The 12,911-nt window shown below is 37.3% G+C and overlaps 1 protein-coding gene across 1 annotated transcript in view; it reads right to left on the bottom strand.

The window, feature by feature from the left end:
• LOC102009806 (inner nuclear membrane protein Man1) overlaps nt 1–12,881 on the bottom strand; it is a gene marked incomplete at its 5' end in the record, with an annotated part of 70,249 nt that extends 57,368 nt beyond the window's left edge. The window contains 1 exon segment of the mRNA XM_013520993.1: nt 12,529–12,881. Within this exon segment, the coding sequence (XP_013376447.1) occupies nt 12,529–12,881 (353 nt within the window).
• Between the last annotated feature and the right edge of the window lie 30 nt (nt 12,882–12,911).

Raw genomic sequence — 12,911 nt, 5'->3', positions numbered from 1 at the left:
ACAGCACTACGAATATAAAATGTAAACTAGATTTTGAAGATCTGATACAAAAAAGGGAACAGAAAATATTTCATTAACAACTTCTATATTGTTATTCACCAAATTATATTCTAGCTATACTGGGTTAAATTTATATTAATCACATTGATTTCACCTGTTTCTTTTTGTCTTAATGTGGCTACTAAAAATACTAAAATTGCATATGCCACTTCTATTAGATTTCTATTCCACAGCTTCAGTCTAAATCACGTTAACAAAGTTTCAAATGAAAAATGTGAGATATTTATTATGTGCTTCCTACAAATTATCCAGGAAAATGAAGATCCTAAGGCACTTTAAATTCCTACTAATTTAAGCAACATGGCTTAAATATCTTACTTATCAAACCCATTTATTTTATACCTCCTAGTCTCTTGATTATCCCCATTTAATCAACTGCCTATTCACGGAACACACCTCATCCTTCCACTGTGAAAATAACAGTGCTCCTGCAATTTTACAAATTAGTTAAAGAATAGCATGTGACAAGCTATCCTTCTCTACCCACTATATACACTGTCTGATCCTCAGATCACACTAACAGAAGCTCACTCTAAGGCCTCAGATTCTTAATGAATATTTCACTGCCTTAAGTGAAATATCTGTTAAGAAATATTACAAAAAACATAATTACATTATGATTAAGAAACATATTACATCTATTTGTACATCTACGTTCTCATGGTTAGTAAGGCTAAAAACTAGTTTCAAGTTGTGTTTCATTACCCATTATATACCAATAAAATAACATTCTTTTTGGGTCCTAGAAATAAAGAAAGCAAGGGGCTGAGGATTTAGCTCAGCGGCAAAAGCGCCTGCCTGGCAAGCGCAAGGTCGTGAGTTCAGTTCCCGGTACCGGAGAAAAATCAAAAAAAAAAAAAACAAGAAATAAAGAAAGCATTAATTAAGTAATACGAAAAGATAACTCCCTTTTACCTGCTTAACAGCTTAAGGGAAACATTTAAAAGTACTATAAATTTAACCAACTCTAATACTTTCTACTGACACAATTATACTACTATACCTAGAGACTCCTAATTTTTAAATATTAGAAGTATACAGTTAGTATCATTTCAAATATCCACAAAGCATTTCCATACACATATCACTTTAGTTCTCTACAAAAATCAAAGACTGAAAGTAAAGTTAATTTTACGGTATTCTCAAGTGACTGATACAAAAAGCAAGGCCCAGCAGTTAGGAGTAACTTCCTTGCCCCAAGTTAGCAGCTGAGAATAAGATAAAGCACATTTAACACTGCTGCCTGCTGGGGAAGATTGCAGCCTGTCAAGTCACACAGTGGGTTGAAATGCTGGCTTTAACACTTAGCTGTGGGCTCTTGGACATGCCATTCATAACCTTATTTCCTCTAAGTTTGTTTTCAGAAAGGGATATCAGTAGTTACCCTCATAAAAATGTAAGTGCTTACACATAGAAAGTACTCACTAAATGTTAACTTATCATTTAAGCCTTTGGATTCTGAAAAAAATGGACATTTAGAGATAACATTTTAAAATAAATGAAACCCATTTTATCAGAAGTATATTTCTAGAATATCTTGAACCAGCATTATAAATGTTCAGATGTTTCATTTGTCGAATTCACTGTCATTCCCTTTTTCAAAAATACTACTTCTAAGCACTTTCATGAAAAGAAACCTACATTAATTTAAATTGTGTGATGTTTAAACATGAAATTCTCAACTGAGAACACAAAAAAAGAAAAAAAAAAACTGTTAATACATTAAAGACACGATCCACACACTAACACTTAGCATTGGGCTTATCAAACTAGTTCTTCTGAAGTAAGTTTTGTGCCAGAGAGCATATTCCAATTTTCAGAAATTAATTTTTGAAGTTCTGTTTCACAGGTCACAATATACAAACCAAAACATTTTAGGGTAATCAAATCCCAATTTTGAAAACCAGTTAGAGCATAAAAATTTAGGAAAAGACTCCAGACATAACATGGGGATGGACAGGTGGACAGTGTCTGGGTGGAAAGTGTCACTCCTGGAATTCTAGAATATACACTCATTATCTGGTGTTACCTGGCACATAGAAGGTTCTCAACAAGTAATGAGGGAGTGAGTGAAAAAATGAAGAAACTCAAGTATTTCTAGGTCAAAGAGAACATCTGTGATCCCATAGAAGTCATTATAAACCCAGAAAGTTGTAAGGTGACCATGACCAAGGTTCTAAGCAGTAGCCCAAAGGCCACAAGAAACAGATATTCTAAGCCCTACATTCTTTCAATCAACTTCAACAGCACTCTCCAAGTACAAGTTTTGAAAATTATACCTGGGTGGATTCCTACAGAGCGAAAGCTTCTTTAACAAGTATAAGGTGCTTTCACTAGTTAGCCATAGTCCACAAAATCCCAAATATACGGGCTAACAGCAAAACAAAATTAATTTTCTGCCATGTGCTAAAATGTCCATTTGTTCCAAAAGGATTTTTTTTTCGATTCATATCACATTCAGGGCAAGAGAAAAATCATTAGCATACACTTACCATCCAGTTAGTTCAGGACAACTGAACTAAATACCTGCATAGTTTTGCATCCAGACCTTATTTCTAAACTTTAGCTTGTCACTTATTATCATTATAGCTATACTAAAAAATTCAGTAGTCATGCTGCAAAAATATTAAGCAAGAAGCTATGGGAAAGCACAAAACAGTGAATCTGTTGCCTGACAAAATAAATGGTGTGATTTTAAACTCCGTACCTTTAGAAAAAGACATAAAGGAAAAGACATCTGAGAAATGAAGACTTCCACATGACAGATGTATTTGCAGACATTATTATCACTGTAAGTATAATTTTTATAATCTTTTGCAAATATCCTTAGAAATACATTTCTAATTGTGAGTTTCAGTTGTGATGTTAGATAAATATTAAAACCTAAGCACTTTCTCCTTGTCAACTCTTGTTAAAAATTATTTCTGACATCACTGTTCATTATTAAGTGACTTTTTGTTTCTTGTATTTTAATGCTACTTGTGAGATTCAGATTAAAGCACAGATCACTAAATGTTGGATTATTAAATCTAAAGCTATTGAACCAGGCATGGTGGTGCATGCCTGTAAACCCAGCACTAGGGAGGCTGAGGCAGGAGGATCATTGTGAGCTTGAGGCCAGCCTGGGATACAAAGTGAGCTCAAGGACAGCCTGAACTGCACAGCGAGACCCTGTCTCAAACACACACACACACACACACAAAAAAAAAAAAACTAAAGCTATTGATCACATATACTGTTACTAGTTCATTTTAAAACCTATGTTAAAAATAAACTTTGAATATAAATGTAAAAAACTAAGGTTATAAATAAATGTTATAGCAATTACCATAGTTTGTACTAGGCTGTGTTCCCAAATTAAATGGCAACAACTTTTAGTGCAAAATAAATTAGTATGGGACTAGAATAAAAATATATCATTAGTAGTAAAATTTTCATAAGGAAGCTACTAACCCTTGTTTATCATATATTTTGGAAGAGATTTCCAATAGTTTAAAGTATACTACTTTTTAAAATTACTTATAAATGACATTAAGTTACATCTGCACTGAAGTTGTATCTCTTTATTTACATAAAGTATGTTTTTAAGGAAGTAGAGTTAAAACAATTGAGGAAGAAGCTTCAAAGCTTCACAACCCTCAAGAATCATGAAAACACCTAATTTTTAAGTGTCTGAAACTCCAGATGCTTCATTTCCACTTAAATAAAAAAACCCCACTAGTATGAGGAAAAAATACTAAGTTTATTTTAAAAAAGCAAAAAGAATCAAATAAACACCAGAAAAAAATAAGTTTAACAACCATTATTAATTTCCTATCATCTTGTTTTGAAATTCTGTATTGTTTTTGTTTTTGTTTCTTGGGGTTTTTTGTATTCTCTTTAAAATTGAAAAAATTCAAAAAAAAAAAAAAGTTTTACAGGCGTAATACAAACCCAAAGACCGTTTCACCACTAGTGTTGAGACTGTACAAACTTTAATAATAGTTTTACTGTGTTAGAGCTTACATATTATGAATTATATTGTATATTGTAGCAGATGCGCCTTTCCCCTTCGTATACCAAAGAATGAATTTAAAGCCGTAAGTAAGGATAAATGCTTGGAGTATAAATTTGTACCTTCTTTTTTCACAGATTACTCCTGATACTTCTAGGATTTTATACATTAATTTGCTTCACCAATCTATACCTTCATAAATTTCTGTATAAAAATATAACCATAGCGCCAGGCGTGGTGTTGCTCGCCTGTAATCCTAGCACTTGGGAGGTAGAGGCAGGAGGACCGTCCTGAGTTCAAGGCCAGCCAAGGGTGCATGTGAGTTCAAAGCCAGTGTGGAATACAATGCAAGCAAGACCTTGTCTCAAAAAGAAGGGGAAACAGTGTTATTATGGAGCATATACAGTATATAGAATTCTCCCATATCTACACCCATTAAGACAATTTAGCAGAGCAGTAAAGAGCTACTGAATTCAAATACTGCGTGTGCATCTCCTGCATGGCCCTAAGCAAGTTCTCTCATGTGCTTACCTTTAAAAAGGGTAAATACCTCTTATGAGGATTAGGTAATAATTGTTTAGCTCACTATACAGCACACAGTTAATGCTAGGTAACTTTATCTGTTCTTATCATTATGTCCCACGTACTGAGCATTATTTCACATGTATCACTTCATTCTCATGTAACTCAATTTTACAGAGGCAAGTATTTAGGCTTACAGTGGTCAAACAATCTACCGTTAGTTAAAGGGGAAAAAAAGGTTAACAAGTGGAAGGGCTAGTATTCAAATCCAGGTTATCTATGCCCATGTTTTCTTAAACTACGATCCATGGATATGTTTATGGGGATACACAAGTTTTCATTCTGATTATTTTCTACTTTTAAACTACGCTAGAGATATTTCAAATGAAAGACATTTCATAAAGAAGACGTTAATTTCTGAAATCATCGAAGTAACATATGCAAATTTCTGGGATTCACAGACTTCCAGGGACTTAGTGATTTTTTTCAAAGTAGTCAGTTTTGTGTCACTAGCTTTTCATTCTTTAAGAATGAGAACAACTATTCTTCAAACTTCTTAAACTCATTTTAATTTTAGATACCAAGTTCTGGAAGTTTAGGCTAGTCTAACTGCTTAAAGAGTAAAAATTTAAAAAAGAAAACACAAAAACCACGTGTGGCACTCCTTTCTAACACTTGGTATTGGATTTAAAAAGAAAACACATTAAAGAAATATTAAAAAGGTAGTTTTAGTAAACAGTTCTTAGTATTCACAGCACCGATTTCTCATCTTTACTCCAAGTACACATCTAGAATAGCCCACAGGACATTTCCACTTGAGCAACTCAACCAATATAACCAAAATGAATTCATCTTTCTACGCCACCTTTCCCCAGACAAGATCGCTCTTTTCATCCGTACTTCATCTCGATGGTATTACCGTTCTCTCAGTTACCCAGATTCATGGCCACAGAATAATCTTTGACTATGAATATAGAGAAAAATATAAAGTTAAAGCAGTCACAACAGTCGCTCATCTAGTTCTTTCTTCAAATAGATTCCTGAGTCCTACTCCCTTCCCACAATTACCAACCTCCTGGTTTCTTAACTTCAGGGTTTATCACCTCACCCATTCCCTCAAACCCTCCAACCTTATTCTACCTATACCATCTGTTTATCCTTCTTAAAAGACCAATGTGATCACACCAGTTCTCTGCTTTAAATGCTCCACAGATTCCCACTGCTCAGCCCACAAAATCAAATCCGAACTTGAAATTCAGGGGTTTTAATCACGTAAGACTGAATGAGCTTTCAGTGAAACTTCCCTTTTTACAAAAGCGTAACACTCATCACACAGTATCACACATTTCTTAACCATTTTCTGTGATTACTACTAGTGAAGAATTCTGCAAGGGGTAAGAATTTTTTTTAATATTATTAGGAACAGAGTATGTACTCAATTACTGAGTTAGATGATGAGTTAATCAGTGCTTATATTCAGTGATCCCTCAGTATGCATGAAGAACTGGTTCTAGCACCTCTGGGGGAGTAACACTGCGCAGATGTGAAAGTGTTTTATGGAAAATGATCTATTACTTGTATAACCTTTTCAAAATCCCCTATATACTCTAAATCATTTCGTATTATTTATAGCACCTAGTACAACATAAATGTTATATAAATAGTTGCTGTATGTATGTACTGTTTAGGAAATAAGGACAAAAATATCTGTACATGCTCCGATGCACTGTTTTCAAATATTTTTATCTACAGGAGGCACATACAATTTTTCAAATTTTTTGGTCCACAGTTGGCTGAATCCATGAAGAGCCCGTGGACACAAAGAGCCACCTGTGTTGGGGTCCTGATAAGTGATCACCTGTTTAACCAACAAGTGTTACTGAGTAATTTATGCCATGGACACTGATGTGACTATCCTCTACTATGAGTGTGTCACATGCCAAGACAGTACCACTTAAGAGCACTTTATACACATTACCTCCCTCAATGTTTAAAGCCACTGAGGCAGTTAACACCATCTTTATTTTTAATTTGAGACCATTAAGTTTCTAGTAAAGTTACACAGTAAATAAAAGACAAGTGAGATTTAAACTCAAAACTGAGTGAAAAGTCTGCACCATTTACCACTACATTCTTCCACAGAAAGATTAATCCAAGAAGTGTAATCTATCTGGCATAGTGGACTACACAATTATTACTTCATAGGAGTAAATACTATGAAGGATGCAGAGGATCTTATTTGATTGTTCTGTTTGTTTGTTTGTTTGTTTTTTTCTGGTACCGAGAATTGAACTCATGACCTCGCACTTGCCAGGCAGGCGCTGTGCCGCTGAGCTAAATCCCCAGCCCCGAGAATCTTATTTGAGCACAGAATAATGAGCCAAACTCTAGGGTCATGAGTCAAAGATGTCCAGAGGCAACACTGTTAGGAATGAACAGCAGCTGGGTAACAGAAAGGAAAAACAACACTCCCAAGAAGAGAATAACGTATAGAAGCAGAGTTCCATGACTTATTTAGTAAATACCAGGTAGTTCAATTTTCCAGAAAATAAGTGTGCTAAGAGGGATTGGTAGGAAAATGAAGCTAGAAAAGGCAACCATATCAGGAACAGTTTAGTCAAGGAGTTTAGATCTGGCCCATATAGGAGGAAGCCACTGAGTAATTGTAAATAAGAGATGATTATTTGTGTGCTTTACAAATACTGCTCTGGCACTAAAAAATGGACTGGAAAAGCTACATTTTAGAAGAACACTTATTAGGCTAGTGACAGAGTTCAGGCAAGAAACTAACCTAAAGCAGCAGTGATGGAAAGAAAAGACTGATTCAAAAGGTATGCAGGAAATCAAACTACAAGACGTGGTATAACCACTTAGGTTACTGGCTGCAAGGAAAAAGGGAATCCAGGCAAACTGTCTTGGTTGCTTTTCTCTCGTTGCTGAGAGGAAATACCCAACGCCCAAAATGAAGGAAGGAAAGGTTTATTTAGCTCACAGTTTGTGGAGGTTGCAGTCCATACTTGGCTGGCTCCGAGGCAGAAGATAGCAAAGCAACAAGAGCAAAGAAGAATGGCAGCCGAACAGCAAACAGCCAGAGCAAACCGGAGGAAAGGCGGCAAGCAGCTTCTTTCCCTGCCTTACTTTTTAAACAGGCTACCCCCACCTGAGGGGCTGTAGCTCTCACATAATCTCCATGCCCTCCTCTTCCACAGGCTCAGGATGTATACAAAGTAAGCACGCTGGCTTCCGGCTGAGTCACTCAGCCAAACCTCTAGACTCCCCAGGTTGACACAATGTATCAACCATAACACAAACAAAGACTTCTTTGGGGCTCTGGGGGCACAGAATACAGTTCAGCAAGGAACAGAGGGGCGAAAACAAAGTGAAAGTAAGAAAAGCATCAGATGGCACTGGTACTTCTGGTACAAAAGATGTCTAATGTAAGACAAACAAGTACGTCTAGAACTCAGAAGAGAAATCTAAGGTGAAAACAAAACTGATTATTACCCAGAACAGTGAATTAAACTGCCTAGGGAACGTGTGCAAAAGGATAGCACCAAAGGTAACGTTTCAAACACTAAAAATATTTAAAACATAGGCAGGAGAGCCAGGCGTGGTGGCGCATACCTGTAATCCCAGCACTAGGAAGGCTGAGGCAGGAGGATTTTGCAAGGTCAAGGCCAGCCTGGGTTACAAAGTGAGCTCAAGGTCAGCCTGAACTGCACAGTGAGAACCTGTCTCAAAAAGACAAAAAAAAAAAAAAAGAAAAGAAAACCCACACAGGCCGGACACACAGGCCGGAAGGAATGTGAAAACTAGAAGAATGCAGTAACATAGAAGTTCGGTAAGAAAAATTTAATGAAGCAAGGACTTGTCAATGCACTGAATGTACCAAAGGAGTAAAGAGTGGAAACTGAGTAGCTGGTGTCCTCAGGGACCCAGAGGAATTATGGGTAAAGAAAATCAATCTAGACAGAACTGAGTGAACAGAAGAAATAGAATGAATGGCTTGGCCTGGAAGACAGTAGCACCTAGAGAACAGGGAGTTGAAGAATGGCACGGCAGCATGTTTACAGGCTGAGAAAGTAACTAGTGGAGAAGGAGCATTTTAAATGCTACCCTTGTACTTAAAATTAGTACATGGAAAATTTACTCAAGACAAAATGTTAAGTTTAAAAAATTTAAAAATTGAGTTGCATCATAACCTAGCATGATGTCACTTCAAATTCAGACTCACCTCTAGTACTTTAAGTCCATTATGCTTTGGCCCATGCCTAACCTCTGACTTCATCATTTACCACTTTTTTTCTTCTTCATTCAGTATATCCCAGCAACTCTGACAATCTTCTGATCTCTTCAACATACAAGCTGGTTCCTGTTCAGGAGTCTTGCACTTACTGTTACTTCTGCCAGAATGCTCTCCCTGTCAATGGCTACATCCTTCAAGTCATTCAGATTTCAGTTCAAATTTCACTTCAGAGAAGCCTGCCTACTATGCATAACTGCATTATTTCTTTAGCCCAGCCCTCCAAAGTTATTAGCACCTTCTGTGTTAACTAGCAGTATCTGAAGTTCTTGTTTACTTGTCCATCTTCCCTCCTAGAAAATAAGCTCCAAAAGAAAACTTTCATCTTCCACATATCCACGCATTATTTATATTATTTCTGCTGATTCTGGCACAGGGTAGGTATTCTATAGCTGAACAGGAATCCACACACACATACTTACATGAAAAATATTAAGAAAGCTCTGAAAGGGTCTAATATTTCAATTTATTAGTATCAGGTGTGGGAATAAGACTAAGAACAAGAGTATATAAAATATCCACTCATCTCTATTCACATTTTCTATACAAGTCATGCCTTTTGTAAAATAATGACTGTGAGCCTAACAGAGCCAATTATTCTGCTTTTATTTTAGGGGAGCAGCAGAACTGTCATGGTTTAATCACCTGTGGGTCAAACAATCTGACTGTAGGCTGATCCTCAACTTGATCTGATTGTTCTAAGTTGAAATCTTAAACCTTCAAGTGGGAAAACACTTTAAAAAAATCAAAATCATGTAATCCAACCTCTAATTTTTTAGATTTAAAAGCAGTAATTTAATAATTAGTAAAAATAATTTAATAAAAATAGGTTGATATAAAACCCAAAGATTAAATGATCAAGACTAATTTATATTGTATATAATTCAAATAACAACTAATAAAAGCTGACTGTCACATATAACCTACAATTTTCTGGTGAAATTATTACTCAAAGTAAAACTACTTCCTTAAGCACATTAAACTGCTTAATGAATATACATACACCCACTTATATAACAATGACCAATGAATATACATACACCCACTTATATAACGCCCACTCATTTCTATTCAGTTTCTATACAAGTCATGCCCTTTATAAAATAATGAACAGGAGTCTAACACAGCCAGTCCATCCCACTTTCTATTTTGTGGCTAAGCATCATAATATAACAAAGGATTCGGAACACATAAACATCAGGAGTAAAAATTAGTCACTCCTGAAAACCTAACGCCATCAGGTGACCAGACTAACTGAACTCGCAGGTACTTCTTTTCACTAGGGTACACAACTTGTAAGGATTCATTATACTTCGATTCAAAATTTCTTCCTGAATTTCTACAATGTATATTTAATGGAATAAGTGTTAAATAAGTAAGAAATACACTACAAATATCAATTGCAGAAAATGACTTAAAACATTTCATCACAGAAATAGTTACCTGAAAGCTTACCAGAAATATACCAAATTTCACCTGAGCTTCTGAGTAATAGCACCTTAAGTTTTCTTTTACCAAACTATCTTGTGTTATCCTAACAACTCCATGGACAGCAGATATTGTTACTCCCATTAGGCAGGTAAGAATGAAGCTCAGAGGTTAAGGAGTTTGGCCAAATCATCAAATAAATCCTAGCACCTTCACTTCAGCTATTTAGCCATTATTTTTTCCATTAGCCAGGCTACTTCACATTTACCATTTGCTAAAATCTAGAATGCTTTATGATCTCTTCCCGGCCACCTTCACGAAGGTGAGGAGAGCACCAGCATTACTACTATATTCTACTAGAAATTTTATACATAAAATTTATCATTCAACTTGAGTGATGAAAAAGACGTGAACTGAGAATTGTGCTCATCAGCAATTCTGTATGAACACCTACCAAATGATATTTTCTTACTCATAGTAAAATACAGGTACCCTCTCATCCAGAAGGCTCTCTACAAATGATACACCAAACAGTATTAAGAAACAAGCTTTACAATGGAAAAAAAAAAAATCTGAAACTAAATCTTAGTCCTACCACTCAGTAACTGTACAACTGTGGGTACACTTACTAACTTTAGTCTCATCCTCACCCATAAAATAAGGAAAACAGCACTACCCTCTGTGAGTTGCTAGGAAGACTAAATGAGACAGTACGTGAAAAGCACTTAGCTCTTAGGAAATGAGCAGATCACATACACAACTGATGCTGGTAGGTACTGGCGACAGGTAATGACATTCATGTGAACTTTACCTGTTTAACGTCCAGTGTGCCCTTAAATTTTTCCACCCAAATATTTGGGGCAGGACCCAATACCATACCTCACTCTTTCTCCCAATGAAGCAATTAAAGTTAAAGAGCTTGGTTTCACTTCTCTTCCAACGCTGGTAAATTAAGCAATATTGTAATAATCTACTATGTATCTTGGAATTGGCTCTAAATCAAAGCTGACACTATTGTGCGTCAGTTAACTAGAACTTTCAAACTATTCTAAAATAAAATTATAAGAAGCCTCAATCGCCTAATGGACAAAGCACTGCCCTTTTAAAATAAAATTATAGAAAAAGCCAAACCATGAGAGTGACTTCTTGTTGGAAGAGCAGGAAACCCTAGGAAAAAATGAGCACCTAATATTGCAGAGCGTGTATTCATCAGATCATACACTGACTTTCTACCTTCTAATCTTCACAAGCATCATCCTAGTCAGTGTTACCATCATTCTACAGACTGGGGAAGAGAAGGTCTCAGTACTCTACTCTACAACAAGGCTCTTACTCAATCCAAGGCCTTTCCTCTTCTTGTACTGTCTGCCAAGAACGCTCCAGTCTCTCTACAAGGTCATCTTCTCCAGTTCCAGGTCTCACCTCCAACAGTACACCTCCCCTGCCCATCCAGTCTAAAGTAGTGCACACCCACTACTCCATCCACATTCTGTATTCATTTTTATTTATGCATCCAAGGGACGAATAATTTGACTCATTACTATAACCTGGTTGTGTATGTAAGACGCTGGTTTCATGAATGAATGAACACACCAGCCTACAGTCTTTCCTACATCGCAGGGCCTAGAAACCATTGCAAAAAAAGTTTAATCCAAGCTCCTGAAATGGTTTATCACTATTTTTCCATAGCTGGGAGGGGAGGTGGTTTGGGCTGGAAATAAATTAAGAGATATTCCTCACTGCTTTTAAAATGTTCATTTTCTTTAGAAAACTTACACAACTACCTACACATACACTCCTTCTATAAAATACTTAACTTGGATTTCAAGAGGTATTACACTGCCTTTTAGAATCACAACTCCATCTGAAACACTCACCTGCGACTTTTCTGAATAATGGTAATACTTTTAGACCCTCAGTAATTGGCAAACGCACAAATATTTAAAGCTACCGGACAACTAAGTCATACGTAAATGCAGCTTGGTAATATTTGGTCTAAGTTGTTCTGAATTTCACACCACGCAAGAGCACTTTAAAACCAACCACAAGCGACCATTCTGATAACGGTCACACCGTCCCTTCTTAAAGCCGACCCTTGCATTCTGCTCATTTCGCTGTTAAAACCTTGTTCTTGCAGGTAAACGTCAGCTCACGCAAAGTGCCACGTGCAAGGGCAGCGGATCGCCAGCAACGTTCCCTGCCCAGAGCGTGTAATACTTACTGAGCCCTCCATCCTCGGGCACTCCCGTCCCTCGCATGCCCAGGTAAGTGAGTCCCAGTATCAGGAAAAACAGGCAGGCGGCCGTCAGGAGAAACATGGACAGGTAGTGAGCGCTGAAGCTCCCGGGCGGCGAGGCCTCCTCGCGCCTGAACTGCTGCAGAAGCTCCTCCTCGGGCTCGGAGCGCTCCCGCGGGCCGTACGCGCCCTTCAGGCAGGTGTGATTGGCGCCCGTGTGGTTGGCGTGGTTGGCCCTGAGCGGGGCGGGGGCGGCCGCGGCCCCGGGAGGCAGGCTGCTGGGGAAAGCCCTGGGCGAGTCCGAGCCGAAGGCGCCGCCGCCGACGTGGTTGTTCGTCCTAAGGGGGCCCGCGGGCGGACCCAGGCCC

This window comes from Chinchilla lanigera, unplaced genomic scaffold (genome assembly GCF_000276665.1).
Source record: "Chinchilla lanigera isolate Chin_1 unplaced genomic scaffold, ChiLan1.0 scaffold00057, whole genome shotgun sequence".
In the NCBI taxonomy this organism is placed as follows: domain Eukaryota; kingdom Metazoa; phylum Chordata; class Mammalia; order Rodentia; family Chinchillidae; genus Chinchilla; species Chinchilla lanigera.
This window is presented reverse-complemented; position numbering and strand designations above follow the sequence as displayed.